Raw genomic sequence first — 15,077 nt, 5'->3', positions numbered from 1 at the left:
AGTTCCACCTCCTTTTCTCCCCAGCTGTGAGACCCAGGCCTTCTCCCTGGCTGCAGTTTCTTTCATCTTCAGTGGGGGTCATGGGACATCGACGTCTGTGATTCCTGGAGGCGGGCCTCGCACAGAGTGGCAATAGTCTTGAATGGTGGATGGGCAGCCAGGGAGCCTGGATGAATCAAGAAGGGTAGCGAGGAGGCAGCATTTTCCAAGAAAGGATGGAAAAGAAGGAAAGTGGGTGAAGAGAGAGAGGCCAAGCATCCCAGCAGCAAAGACAACATCCGTGTAAGCTGGAGGTGAGGGAGGGTGGTCCACTCAGAGAGGTCTGCCTCAGCTGGAAGCTGGGGGTGTCCGTCAAAGAAAGAACCAATGCTGGGGGCATCTCTGAAGCTTTGGGGAGAAAACTGCATTCTAGAGTGGCATGGGGGGGCTGAGAAGATGGCCCAGTGAGGCTTGCCTTACACACGAGAGGATCTGAGTTCAGATCTACACTCATACAAATGCCACCTGGGCATGGCAGCCCACCTGTCATCCTAGTACCAGGAAGGACAGACAGGGACCCCCGAGGCAAGCTAACTAACCAGTGAGAGACTCTGCCTCAGTATATAAGGTGGAGCGCAGTTGAGGAAGACCCTTGACACCAACCTCTGTCCTCTACATGCCCGCACATACATGGGCACACACGTGCACGCATACACACACACACACACACACACACACACACACACACACACACACACACACACACCCCTTGCTCTCAGAAGCCTGCTGTGGCTCCCTATTGCTCCTGTGATAAGTTAAAAACACACGATTCTACTTACAAGAACATTTCCCTGAAGAAGTAACCAGGCAAACTCCCTGAGCTTCAGGGGGAAAAGGAAAATTTGACTTCCTGGTTCTTGCTTTCCTGGAGGGAGTCCCACCCAGCTTTGAGCCCCACCCAGTAAGCTGTTGAGGACGCCTTCCCTGCCTCCCCCATTTCTGCCTATCTCTGCCTCCTCTCCTTCAGAAGCCTCCAAGATGCGCAGTTTTGCCCACATCCACCTGGCCACATCTGTCGGTGTCTCAGCTCGGCTGAGGACGGAGAGAAAGTGGGATCTCCTTTCATCCTTGCTGCGATTCCATTAACCTTGAGCTTGGCACCACACTGGGCTTTATTTCCATCTCGAAGCCCATGCATTGAGAAGCTCAAACCATTAACTCAGAGTCCTCTCCCACGGCCAGGCCGTGGCACCGGCATCGGGCGGGCCATCACCAAGCACAGGTGCCGCCCTCTCTTCTGGTTATTCAGGCAGCTGGACTGAACGTCCACCCCTGCTCCCCTCCTCCCAGGGTTCTAGGGCTATGTGTTCCCTGGCACAGATGTCAGAGGAGAGCTAAGGGGAGATGCGGCCTCCAGCACTGTGGGGCCAGACAGTGGTGGCGTGTCGGGAGGGGCACCGGCATGACGGCACAGAGTCTGGGGGTGGGGGAAGCCACTGCTGGCTGGGGTCAAGCTTCTGCAGGTCTCCAGTGTGAGCCCCTCGCCTCTGGGCCATGATTGGCTCTTTTCATATGTTACCTTATTCAGGGCCTGGAGAGACAACTTGGTGGACAAAGTGCTTGCCGCCCAAGGGTGAGGATCTGAGTTCAAGTCCCCAGAGCTCCTCTAAAGCCAGGTGTGCTAGCGTGCCTCTATAATCTCAGTGATCCTGTGGCGGGGGGGGGGGGGGGGCAGAGACAGTGACCAGTTACCTGGGGTTCACTCACAGTCTTCTGGGCTCCTCCAAAGGACTTGGGTCACTTCTCCGGCTCCACCCTCTGCAGCACTCACAGCTTGTCTTCTAGGCTCTGGCTGGCTCCACTCCACAGCTGCTGTTCTTGGTGGTCATCCCATGGCACTGGCATCTCCAAAATGCTGGGGTCTCTGCCGAAACTGGGCTGCACTTTCACCTATAGCCTCTCCTGGGCTCTCTTCAGGGACTCCAGTCCTGCCACACAGTGCTAAGCCTCAGCTGCTCTCCATGACGCCTTCATGCCTTCAAAACCAGCACCACCTGGGTGACTCTTACATGACCAAGTCCAGCTACCAGCATGAGGTGCAACCTTGGCTACCTCTGGAACACAGCTTCTGTGTGCTGACCCTGAGGAAACCCTTCCCAGAAGACTTCACTTCAGTGATGCTGGTCTCCATTAATCACAGCTAATTTCTCAGCCCCAGATGAGCAGCATCCATCGTCCCAGCAAAGCAAAGGTTTCACTTCAGTGGTTCTGGTCTCCTGTTAATCACAGCTGATTCTTCAGCCCCAGCTGAGCAGACACCACAGATTCTTCACACAAATGGCCCAGTAGAGTCTTTGTTTCCCTCTGAAACTTCACAAGCCAGGCCTCCATCATCTGTACTGCTCTCAACATTCTTATCTTCCAAGCTCCTCAGAACAGCTCACTGAGCTCTCAGTACTCAGTGGCATTTCTAGTCCAAAGTTGCAAAGTCCTTCCACAATCCTCCCCAAAGCAGTGTGGTCAAGTCTGTCACAGCAATACCAGGTAATATCCTGGTATCAACTTGTCTTAGTTAGGGTTTCTCTTGTTGTGATGAAACACCATGACCAAGGCACTTGAAGAGAAAAGGGTTTATTTGGCTTATACTTCCCTATCACTCACTGTCCATCACTGAAGGAAGTCAGGACAGGGACTCAAACAGGGCAGGAGCTGATGCAGAGACCATGGAGGGGCGCTGCTTACTGGCTTGTTCCTCGTGGCTTCCTTTTTTGCTTGCTTGTTTGTTTGTTTGTTTGTTTTTTGAGACAGGATTTCTCTGGGTAGCCCTGGATGTCCTGGAACTCATGCTGTAGACCAGGCTGGCTTCAAACTAGAACAGATCCACCTGCCTCTGCCTCCAGAATACTGGGATTAAAGGCATGTGCCACCACCGCCCGGCGGTTTACAGCTGTATCTTATGGAGGCACTTTCTCAATTGAGACCCCCTCCTTTCAGACAACTCTAGCCTGTGTCAAACTGGCATTGAAACTAGCCAGCACAGGGAATAAGAGCTCCATGGGAACTGGGCTAGAGGTCACCTGTGTGACATGAGGGTAAAGACCTGCATGTTGCCTATGTCCTGAGAACTTGAGTGAGGCTGGAATCGAGCATTACAGGATCTGTGGCATAGCTGATACTCTCATCTGTGTGAGAGAGAGCACCAGGTACTGCAGAGCGACCAGAAAAATGTGAGGTGTGGAGCCGTGCAAAGGCTGGGCCTGTCAGAAACCGCCTGCTCCACACAGGTTGACAAGAAAGGCACTGTGAGAGAAGAACCCACCACGAAGGCTCCCAATTGTGAGCATGCAAATGCTTTTTTAAAAAGAGCCTGAACTAAGAATGGCCTGAAGAGACTCCTTGTAGTGAAGGGAGTCCTAGAGGCTTGTGTGAAGATTCCCGACAGCCACCGAGGCCCGGCCGTGTGAGGCAGGATCAGAGTCTCTGCAAAGAGGGCCCAAGAGGCCAGTGCGTGAAGATGTGAAAATAAAAATGAAGTTACGATGGAGACTGTGGGATACTGGAAGTGCCAGGACCATGGGGCGTCCACCAAGGAAAGCTGCAGGCATAGAATAGAGCCAGACCGAGGAAGAGGCTCTGGGTGCTGCAGGTCGTAGAAGCAGAGAAGGACACCCAAGCCCTTTGGGACCCAGTATATCCCATCATGAGCCCCAGATGCCTGACACGAATCTGGAGGGTTTGGTCTGATCTTTTCTTGCTGTGCCCTCCTGCTTGGAATGTGAACATTCACTCGACCGTCCTATCCTAGACATATGGACCATGCCTTTTGACCTTACACAGCTAAGGGACCACTAAAAGACCCTGGGGAGTTTTGAGGTTGGGGTGGATGCCTGAGATGGCCATGAGACTATATGGTCATCATTGGGGACGTAATGTCGTGATGTGATTGTGAGATGACCCCCACAGACTCGTGTGTTTGACTACCTGGTCCCCAACCGCTAATGCTATTTTAGAAAGTGGTGGAGCCATTAGGAAATGGAAACTCCGTGGAGGAAGTTAGGCACTGGGGGTGGGTTTTGAGATTTCTGTAGTCAGCCCCACTTCCTGTCCACACTCGGCTTCCCGAGCACAGACCCTGTGTGACCAGATGACACATGCTTCTGTTGCCATGCTTCCTGGTCACGATGGACTGTGTCCCTTCTTAACCTGGGAGACAAAAAAAGGTACCCCCATCCTCGCTTGAGGATCTTCTTGTCAGAATGTGACAGCAATGGAGAACTGACGCATTGCGGAAGCCCAGAGGCAGATCTAGGACCTCCAAGAGTCCCCTGCTGCGGACGTTTGATAAAACATGAGACCCAACTCCCGACCTCGCTGGAGAATGGACTAAGAAAACAGGGCTGTTCTGTGGCTGTTCTGCATTTTGTTATTTTCACAGCCCAGTTCTATTCCCAGCTGCTTTTGAGTGCCTTAAGGGTGCATATAAATGGACTTGCCTCTCCACTGAAATTAGCAGATTGATGGATGAATCATGTGTATGCGTGTATATAATTCACATTTAAATAAGTGTGTAAGCTTTGGCGCTTTTCCCTGTTTGCCTGCCTAAATCATCTTGCAAATGCCTCTTGGATGACCTTTCAAGGGCATGATAACGACGTAAGGGTCCAACACTTGTCTGGAAGGGATAAAGGGAGACAGGACGGCTGGATCGTCATTTTTTCCTACACAGGAATACTATGGAAGGCAAACTCCAGGTGCATAGCTATAAACCTCACCTAAGGCATTTTCCCTGCGCCGAGGCTCCTCCACACCTGGCTGGGGTAAGAAGCCCGAACACTGTCCTCTGCTGGCAATGGGGAGAATTCTATTCCCAGAGCCGGGCTGGAAGCCCTGGCAGATGAAGATTTTCGCAGATGTCCTGACCTCACCTCACTTGGCAGATGAAGATTTTCGCCGATGTCCTGACCTCACCTCACTCAGGACCACAGTGAAAGCTACGATGCATGACCTTCTTGCGGGCCGTTTGCATCCTTGTTGAAGGGGCAATGCATCCACGCGATCCAGAGTTCAAAGGCACAGACAGACTTTTGGAAGGATTACCCACCCCCGACCCCTACCACATGAAGCCAGCTCCTCCCCCACAAAGGCATTGTCATATTACTCTCATCCTTATCTTTCAGAATGCCTCTAAAACACCTCCAAAAAACCCAGCACAGATGGCTTATTTACCAAAATAAAGGCACCCAGACTTAACAAGTTTCACATTGGTTTTGTTAGGCACTCTTCATAGCAACACATGAAATGAAGTTAATTACTACCAAGGAATATATAATAAATGAGGTAAAGTGATGGCAGGGTTTCCCCAGAGAGCAGACAGCGCCTTCTTAAGGAGCAAGGCTGGACACCTGATACCAGACAGCATCGCATTTGTGACGATGTTAGGGAGCAGTGAGACCCAACCTCATGGCGTCACTTGTAACGGTTTGATCCCATCTTCTGACACAGAGCTGAGCCAGACACACTTCTTGAAGACATGGACCTGTGGCTTTCTCAGAGCATGGTGTGAACTGCTAGTTAAGAACCCAGGCTCAGCACAGACAGGCTTTCCGTGAGCCCTAGATCTGATTTCCTGCGGCCTGGGCAAACGGCTTCTCCCAATTGAGCCTCAGTTTCCCTGTCTGCAACCTGGAAACAATCAACCAAAGTGGACTGCCGTTTGAATGCTGCCCCGCTGCAGGAAACGTTGTTGCTCTGAAGCTATTGTTGGCGGGTGTCCAGTGGGGCTGCTGTGGTGATGGCCCTGAGGAGGAATGGGGGTGTGTGAAGTGAGAGAGAGCCCCCGGAACAGGACTGTGACTGTGCCTAGGGCAAGGTCCATTTGGAGAAGATTCGACGCTGTGGTCCATCCTGTGTGCAGGGTGCCTGAAGTATCATCAGTTATCCAGTAACATTCAGGTCCAAGAAAAATGGGGATGCAGCAACAGGAGCCCCAGGGAAATGCTGGAACCATCATGCTTCCCATAGGCTTCCATGGAACCAGGTGATGGGGCCCAGGCCAATGCTGAAACAGGTGAAAATCCAGTCAGGTAGGGGCCTGTCCTAGTAAGGGTTTCTATTGCCATGGCGAAGCACCAGGACCAAAAGCAAGCTGGGGAGGAAAGGGCTTATTCCTTTCACTGAAGGAAGTCAGGACAGGAACTCAAGCAGGGCAGGGACCTGGAAGCAGGAGCTGATGCAGAGACCATGGAGGGGTGCTGCTCACTGGTTTTTTATCCTTTGCTGCTCAGTCCTGACCACTGGAAACACCCACATGAGGGTGGACACGGCACACAGAACAGTAAATGCTGCACGGGGAGTTGGATGAAGATGGCAGAAAGGGTGGCTGGTACAGGCTGGGAGGTCATGTGATACCCCAGTACCTCACCTAACACCTGCCTCTGCACCTCATGAAGACTAAGGCCAGTCTGGTGGCTTTAGGGAAGATTTCAATCAGTCCTCATCATGTCCACCAGTTTCCTCAGCAACACCCTAAGCCAGCCTATCCTAAGGCAGCTCTCTGTCTGCCTTGCATATGTCTAAGGGTGTAGGTCCTGGACTCCTATCCCCTGTTTCCAAGTAGCCAGGGGTCCCCTGAATCCTACTGTGTTGAATCTGTGGGGTTACCACATTCCCCTGCACACAGTAGGTGCTCAATAACAAGGAGGAAGAGCCAGATAAAGGTCTCTGGGTAGAGTGCTTGAGTTAGTCCAAACACTTCAATTGCTCCTCAAAGAGCTGGGTGAGGCTCCAGGGAGCAGGTGGACACCGGACAGCCCTGCCTGGTACGGACTTCGTAGTTAAGCCAGAGGTTCCGGCAGCAGCAGAGTGCAGCCTGGCTTCATTCCATTATCCCTTAGCGATCTGTACGTAGTAGCCAAGGCTTCAAGGGTGTGAGCAGCTTTCATTTTAAGTCCCCCACAGTTATTTGTTCTACATAAAAAGAAGGAGCCGTGTGCTTGGATAACGATAAACAGACTTTTATTGTGAACAGTCACAGCCAGGCTCTTATTTTTCAATAACATGGTTTAAGAACAAAATATTTCACATGCAAGCAAAATCTGTAAGCCAAAGGTACATTCATTTTCACTTGCAGCACAGTTTCAAATGAGTTCATTTTATAGCTAAGTAAAAGTTAAAAATCTACAATGTAATGCTGAGGCTTTTTGTCTGCAGCAACACCCAGGACTCAGAGAGCTGTCTATATTTTGTCACACAGGATCACAGGACCCAAACCCGGGGCCACAGGCCACATCACAACCCACAGCTCTGCAGACCAGCCTCAGCCACGCACAAGTGCGAAGAACCCATTTCCCCAGAGAACACCCTGCACCCACCTATGACACCACTCCCACTACTGTGAGATGGGGTGACTGTATGGAAGGTGCTGATTACAAATGCACCCTATTGTCATGAAGTCCACACTAGAGCAGGGATTGAGCACCAAAGTCTACACTACCACAGGGAACTTGTTGTCAAGGAGGGTATGGAGTCTAAAGAGCCAAGTTTCCCATATGCTGGGAAGCCTTTGGTTAGGAGAGCCCTTCAGGCTGCTGTGAGGGGCCCAAGCCTGAGAGACAGGCCAGGCCAGGACCCCTCTGCCTCTCTGAGGAGCTCAGCCCTCCATCCCCTTGGTGCGTCTGCCCCCCGTGCATTATCCTGATGACATCTTCAAGTCTTGTGTGCTACTCCCAGCTTGAGCTCCAGTCTCCTTCCTGGGACACGGCAGCCATTACTTAGGAGTGGCTCTCGGCCTGGCACCCCGTAGACGGCCCTGGGTTGGGTGTGGGGTGGCCTGTGGTTTGGGGGGGCGGTGCTCCATCTGCCACAGGCGCTGCCTCCCCCGGGCCAGGGCCTCCAGGTACCACTGCTGCTCTTTCCATTGCTGTTTCCGCTGCTCCAGCTTCTCCCTAATGGCTTCCAGCTTGCAGAATTCCTGATCCAGCTGCTGGATCTCTGCTCGCAGCTGCTTGTTCTCAGCAATGACACCCTTGCAGAAGGCCCTGTGAGCCTGTTGGATCCTAGCCTCCAAGGCCTTGGTCTTCTTCTTCAGCTCCCTGGTGATGTCCTCTCCTGAGTCCAGCAGGTTCAGTTCCTCCACTTGCTTCTCTAGGTCGGCCCTTTCCTTCAGGAACTGGAGGTGTGCCTCTCGGTCCATGAAAGGGATGTCAGCCACGATGCTGGCTTCTTCCAGCTCCAGGGCCTTTTTCTCCTCGTCCTGGCTCTGCTTTATCTTTGCTATGGGCTCCAGGGCCTTCAGTTTCCTCTTCAAACTGGCCGCCAGCCTCCTGCCCTGCACCAGCTGCTTCTGGAAGTCAGCCTGGCGGGAGGTGAAGTCAGAGGCCAGCTCTTGCCTCCTGTCCTCAATCTCCTGACTCTGCTGGATGTAATCATTCCACAGGATGTCGTACTTCTCCTGGGCTATCTGGTGTCTCTTCTTCAGGTACTCCAAGAAGGGCTTGTCCTCTACTTCCTCCAGCGCTCTCTCATCCTGCAGCTCCCTTGTGTCCCTCAGCAGCACTGCCCTCCGGAACTTGGCAGCTTCCATCTCCATCTCCAGCCGATTCATGGCCACCACGGTCTTCTTCCTCACCCTCTTCTCCAGCCTGGTCATTGACTCTGGCTTCAGATAGTTGTTGAGAATGGCCATGTGCGGAGCCTCCGGGAAGCAGGCGGGGACTTCTTGGGGGTCCTGGAAATCACTGTGGCTACTCTCCTGTTGTCTGAGGCTGACGCTGGCTTCTGAGGAGCATAAGCTTATCATGTCCAGGGACTTCCTGTCCAGGGGCTGCAGTCCAGATTGGAGCAGGTCCTCTCTCTGCACCTCCTGGTCCTTGTTTACGATCTCTGGCCACCTCACCCTGAAGTCACACACGGCCCTCTTCCTGGTCACGGGAAGCCTGTACTTCCTTTCACGAGGCGTTGAGGAATCAGTCTCATCCTGAGCAGGGAGTGCAGAGGGTCCCAAAGTCCTGGTCCCTTCTCTCTGGGGAAAGATGGTGGCACGCCTGCCCCGAGTGTCCCAGCTCGGGTAGCCTTGACCTTGGGACTCCATAGTCCCTCCACCTCCTCGGGACAGGGCGTGGCCCTTCATAGACCCCAGCCATCCATTCTCTGCGTCGCTCAGTCACCACCTTCTCTACATTGCTCCGGCTCTGGCACAGCCGACTGCCTTTGTCCAAGTCTTGGAACCAAATGGGTTCTCTGCACAATGAGGGCTCAGAATATGGAATGCTCTGGGAGTCTCTGTTCCTCAGGCTTCCTATGCCCTAGTAGGTGAGGAGAGAGGGCTTCACCTGCTGGAGGGAGGGCAGGACCTCTGAGAGGGAAGGAAGGACCAGGTGGGAGAGGGTGTGGCCTGAGGGAGGGTGTGGTCTATGGGAGGAGCCTATGGTGATGGGCGGGGTCTGTAAGGCGGGGCCTTATGTGGGAGAATGGGAGGGGGGCGGCCTTTGGAGGGAGGGCAGGACCTCCCAGGAGAGATGGGAGGGGCCTGAGGGAGGAAAGAGGCAGGACCTGCCAGAGGGCGGGCAGGAGCTGCAGAGGGGGTGAGGGTGGGGCCTAGATAGACCCTGGGCTTGGAGCCATAGGGTAGCATACATCAAGGTTGGAAGAAAAGCTGCAGCGGCTTGCTCCTGCGGAGGGCAGCACCTGGGCTTTCTCGGCCTTGCACACCAGTTGTGCCATTATGGGGCCCTGGGATGACCCTTTGCAGTCGTGATGTACACTGTGCGGGCTGGGCAGGTGCCAAGGGCCGAGAGGCTCCAGGCTTCTGGCTTCGCTTTGCAGTGTGGTTTGGGTACAGCCTGGGTCTGTTCCACCAGCTTCGGATTCCCTCCGTGCTCTCTGGGTTCCCTGGAGCATGAGCGTCCTCTTGATGCCATGGCTGGTGTTGAAGGGTGGGGCTTGCACATCAAGCTACCTCAGTGTCCTAGGAAGGGAAAGCGGCCCAGAATGGTGCCCTGTACAGACACCACGGTACCGCGGTTACAGGGAAAGCGAAGTGAGAAGGCCCGGAGTGTGGAATGAAGGCTCCAGGGAGGGACATGGAGAAAGACCTCCCGGGAGCAGAGGAGCTGAGCAGAGCAGAGGCCCCCAGGATGGCCACTGCACTGGTTGGCTCTCCCTGCTGTGAGGGACAGCCGAGGCACTTCCCCAGGGAAGAAATCACTTGGCTTGTGGCACAAGTTTCCCACCTCCTGGCAAGGAGGCCCAAGGGAGCTGCAGGAAGCAGGGAGAGGTGTCATTCTGTCTTGGAGGAGCTTCTGGGATAGGCCATGTGTAGCTGATGCCCTTCCCTGTGTGCCACCACTGACCTCAAATCCTACCCTGCTCCTGGGCTTTTGGGTCTCAGCACGGCTGCGTGGCTGCTCTGTGTGCAGACACAGACTGGGTGCCTGGGAAACACTAGTGAACAGGAGGAGGAAACTGAAGGACAAGGAGGAGGTCACTAACGCACCTTTAATCCCAGCACTGGGAGGAGGGGGCAGAGGCCACAGATCCCTGTGAGTTTGGGGCCAGCCTGGTCTATAGAGCTAGTTCCAGGGCTACACAGTGAGACCTGATCCCAAAAGGAAGGAAGGGAGGGAGGGAGGGAGGGAGGGAGGGAGGAAGGAAGGAAGGAAGGGAGGGAGGGAGGGAGGGAGGGAGGGAGGAAGGAAGGAAGGAAGGGAGGAAGGAACCTGGGATGCTGTCTTTCAGTGATGGATGTAAGCACAGGCTTCTGTGACCTCTGACCCTCCCTCTGCATCATTAACCATCACCTCCATCCTCTGTATCACTTTAGATCTGGAATAGTAACCCTTTCAGTACTGTTCTCTCTGCTCAAGCCTGCTTTGGTTCTCTAGGGGGTCTTCTGTGGTTCCATATGAATTTTAGGATTTTTGTTTCTATTTCTGTGAAGAATGTCATGGAGAATCTTAATTTTGATTGAGATTGCATGGAATCTGTGTTTCTTTTGGTAGAGTGGGGTTCAGATAGGAAGCATGAGTGTTTTTTTTTTTCCCTAATGTCTTCCTTTATCTCTTTTTATCAGAGACATAAAGCTCGTTCTAGAAGTTTTTCAACTCCTTGAATAGGTTTATCCCTAGATATTTTTGAGGCTGTTGTGAATGGGAGTGTTTCCCCAACTTCTTTCTCAAAGTCTTCGTTATCAGCATTATAGGAAGGACTACTGATTTGTGTATGTGGATTCTGTGCCCTGCCACTGTGCTGGACGTATTCATTTCTTTCAGTTTCTAGAAGCTCTCTGGTGGAGTTTTGGGATCTTTTATGTAAAAATCGTAACATCTAGAGGTAGGGATAATTTGACTTTTCCTATTTGTATCTCTTTGATTTCCTTCTCTGGTCTTACTGCTCTGGTTGGTTCTTCAAGCATGACATTGGAAATAGCAGGGCTAGTGCACAGCCCTGCCTCCTTCCTGGTTTTAATGGAATTGTTGAGATTTTTCTCCATTTAGGGTGATGTTAGCAGGGAGTTGTCATATACAGTATTTATCTACTCTCTCTGGGACTTTATCATGAAGGCATGTTGGGTTTTGTCAAAGTACTTTTCTACATCCACTTAGATGATCATGTGAATTTTATGTTGAGCCCATTGGTATGATTTATTACATTTATTGATTTATGTATGTTGAGCCATCCCTATATCTCTAGGACTAAGCCAACTTGATCATGGTGGATGATCTTTTATATATTCAGTTTGAAGATACTTTATTGAGGACTTTTATATCTATGTTCATCAGGAATATTGGCCTGTAGTTCTATTTCTTGTGTTTTTACCTCTTTTTAGAATTGGAGTAATACTGGCTTCATGGAAGGACTTTGGGGAGAGTACTCCTTCTGTTTGTTTTTTTGGTTTTTTGTTTTGTTTTGTTTTGTTTTTTAATAACTTAAGACGCATTGCTTACAGATCCTCTTTGAACATCTGGTAAAATTCCACTGTGAATCTATCTGGGCCTTGACTGTTTTTAGCCAGAAGGCTTTTCTTCACTGTTTCTATCTCCTCTTCTGTTACGGGTCTGTTTAGGTTGCTGATTTCTTCTTGACTTAACTTTGGTAGTTTGGATGAACGTAGAAATTCACCCATTTCTGGTAGATTTTCTAACTCAATGGAGTACAGGTTTTTACAGTATCCTCTCATAATCATCTGAATTTCTTTGGTGTCTGTTGTACTGTTTCCCTGTCCATTTCTGATTCTGTTCATCTGGGGTCTCTCTTTCTTTCTTTCTTTTGGTTAGTTGTTTCAAGGGTCTGTCAACCTTGTTTGTCTTCTCTTAGATTCATTGATTCTTTTGTACTGTTTTCTTTGTTTCCGTTTCATTAATATTTCTGCTCTGATTTTTACTATTTCTTACCATCTCTTGGATTTGGGTTTGGTTTGTTCCTGTTTTTCCAAATTCTTGAGCAGCATCATTAAGTCATTTATTAGTGCTCATTCTGATTTTTTTTTTTAATGTAAGTGCTTGAAGCTAAAATCTTCCCTCCTAAGACTGTTTTCAGTATGTCCCAGAGGTTTTGTTGTGTTGTGTTTTCATTTTCGTTTAATTTGAGGGGGTTTTAAATTTCTTTCTGGGTTTCTTCTTCAGCCCATTCATCATTCAGTAACGTGTTGTTTAATCTCTGGCATTACTAGAGATTCCTTTGTTGTTAATTTTAAGCTTTATAGCGTTGTGGTCAGACAGAATACACAGAGTTATTGCGGTTTCCCTCAATTTGTTAAGATTTGTTTTCTATCCCGTGATGTGGTCTATTTCAGAGAGGCTTCCATCACCTTCTGAGTAGAATGTACATTCTTCAGTGTCTACGTGGAATACTCTGTAGACAACTGTTGGGTCCACCTAATTATGATGTCATTTAATTCTGATGTTTCTCTGATGTCCTGTCTACTGGAGAAAGTGGGGTATTCTTACTTACTTATTAATTGATTACTGAGTTGGAGCTGATCTGTCTCCTTAGGTCCAGTTGTTCACTTTCTATGACATTAAATGTGTGTATGTTGAGGGTGGTAATGTCTTCTTGGTTAACTCCCTCGGTAAAATGAAGTGTCCTTCTTTATCTCTTCTGATGCATTTCGGTTTGGATTCTATCTTGTAAGACGGTGACACCCACTCACGTCCTGGTCCAATTTGTATGGCACACTTTTGTTCATGTTAAGGCAGTTCTAACCTTTGAGGGCAAGATGAGTTTCTTGTAGACGGGAGTGGGTAGATTTTATTTCTTAATGCATTCGGCCAACCTGTGTCTTTTGACTAGGGAGTTGAGGCCATTAATATTTAAAGTTATTATTGAAAGGTATATGATGCCGGGTGTGGTGGCACACACCTTTAATTCTATTACTATGGAGGCAGAGACAGATGATCTCTGTGAGCTCAAGGTCAGCCAGGGCTACACTGTGAGACCTTTCTCGTCTAAAGAAGAGGGGCTGGGAAGAAAGGTATGTATTGGTGCTGCCTCTGTGTATATGTGTATATGTATGTGTGTGTATATGTGTATATGTATATGTATGTGTGTATATGTGTATGTGTGTATGTGTGTGTTCTTAGTCCTATTTTGTGTTTCAATAATTATATTTTTGTTTCTTTTCTATCTTATCTTGGCTAAGCTTATTCCTCTGTTCAGTCTAAAGTATTGCTTCCAGTATTCCTTGTAGAGAGGGTTTAGTGGACATGAGTTAGCCTGTTCACATCATTTGGAAAAGTTTTTTTTTTCCTCCTTCAACTATGTCAGGTAGCGTTTCTAGGTAAAATAGCCTATGCTGGCATCTGTGATCATTCAGAACCTGAAGTACATTGCTTCAGGCCATTCTGGCTTTTAATGTTTCTATTGAGAAATCGGTTGTTTTTCTGGGTGTTTCCTGACTTGCGACTTTTCTCTTGCAGTTTTTAATACCTTCTCTTTGTTCTGTATTTTTAGTGTTTAACTATGCTATGCTGTGGGAGTTCCTTTTCTAGCCCTGTCTATCTGATGCTCTGTGTGTTTCGTGTGTGTGTGTGTGTGTGTGTGTGTGTGTGTGTGTGTGTGTATGTGTGTCTTTCCTTGGTTTGGGGAAGTTTTCTTCTATGATGTTGTTAAATATCTAGTCTATGCCATTGGCCCTAATATCTCTATTTTATCTTCAAGTCCTGACATTTTCTGTCTTCTACTTACTCCGTTCTATTTACAAAGCTTCCCACCACATTTTCTAATTAGGTGAATGAGTTTTTCGATTACCTCATTTCCTTCAGCTTGAGTCTCTTCATTATTTCTACCTCTTCATTCAGTTTGAGTTTCAGAGTCTCAGTTGTCTTCATCATTTCACTCAGCTGTATGTTTGTGCTTTCTTGGACATCACATTCATCGCTGATCTCTTCGCGTTCATTAAGCTGTGTGTCCCTTGAGATTCTTTATGTTCTTTGATTTAAATTTTATGATTGTTCTTGTAAATTCTGTGTCCTGGGGGTCATCTAGGTAATTCTTATTGGAGAATGATTCTATGGTGTATGGGCATGGGGCGTGACCATGACATACTGTACTGGCCCTTCATATTTGTGTCTTTGTGATAAGACACACAAATAGACTCACAGGCTTCCATTGGTTATGTGTCTAATATGAGATTTTAGGTAGCTTCTACGGAGGGTAACCTTGGTTTGGGGTTTGTTTGTATATTTTTGTTTTTGCTTTTTGTTTGTTTGTTTTTTCTATTGTTGCCCGAGTTTGGCTGCTTTCAATCAATCAGACATGGGGAGTTGGTAGGCAATGCCTTCAGTTGCTCAGTGGTCATTTTGGTTGGAGGAATGGAGGTGATTCCAATTGAGGAGTGACAGAGAAAGCAGTGGGACAAATGGTTCGATCTACTTAGGATTTGCTACCTGAGCTCTGCCAGGGAATGTGAGGGTGGCATGGTTGGGGTCTTGGGCACACACCCGGCTCAGCTGCCTTACAAGCTATGCAATAGGCTTCAAGTTTGGGGTGGTGTGGCCAGGCCAAGAACTCGCCAGGCTGCCCTGGAGCACAGACGTACATCCCAGTCTAGGGCTGGAAGTTGGGTGTGCTGCAAGCTGGCTAGGGTCAACTGGACCAGTGCC

The 15,077-nt window shown here is 49.6% G+C and overlaps 2 protein-coding genes across 8 annotated transcripts in view; one reads left to right on the top strand and one right to left on the bottom strand.

The window, feature by feature from the left end:
• Positions 1–15,077, top strand: part of Sez6l (seizure related 6 homolog like) — a 164,038-nt gene that overhangs the window by 123,389 nt on the left and 25,572 nt on the right. The gene's annotated exons all lie outside the window — the stretch shown is intronic.
• On the bottom strand, positions 6,972–9,305 carry LOC131898647 (coiled-coil domain-containing protein 121-like). Its single transcript, XM_059249860.1, has one exon. The coding sequence runs from the start codon at positions 9,104–9,106 to the stop codon at positions 7,745–7,747; it is 1,362 nt and encodes a 453-aa protein (XP_059105843.1). The 5' UTR covers positions 9,107–9,305; the 3' UTR covers positions 6,972–7,744.

Source organism: Peromyscus eremicus, chromosome 23, assembly GCF_949786415.1.
Source record: "Peromyscus eremicus chromosome 23, PerEre_H2_v1, whole genome shotgun sequence".
In the NCBI taxonomy this organism is placed as follows: Eukaryota; Metazoa; Chordata; class Mammalia; order Rodentia; family Cricetidae; genus Peromyscus; species Peromyscus eremicus.
Note: the sequence above shows the minus strand (reverse complement) of the source record. Positions and strands in the feature narration are given on the sequence as shown.

What these genes read in the sequence shown, in the direction of transcription:
- LOC131898647 (XM_059249860.1), bottom strand. Translation starts at nt 9,106, where the DNA reads ATGAAGGGCCACGCCCTGTCCCGAGGAGGTGGAGGGACTATGGAGTCC.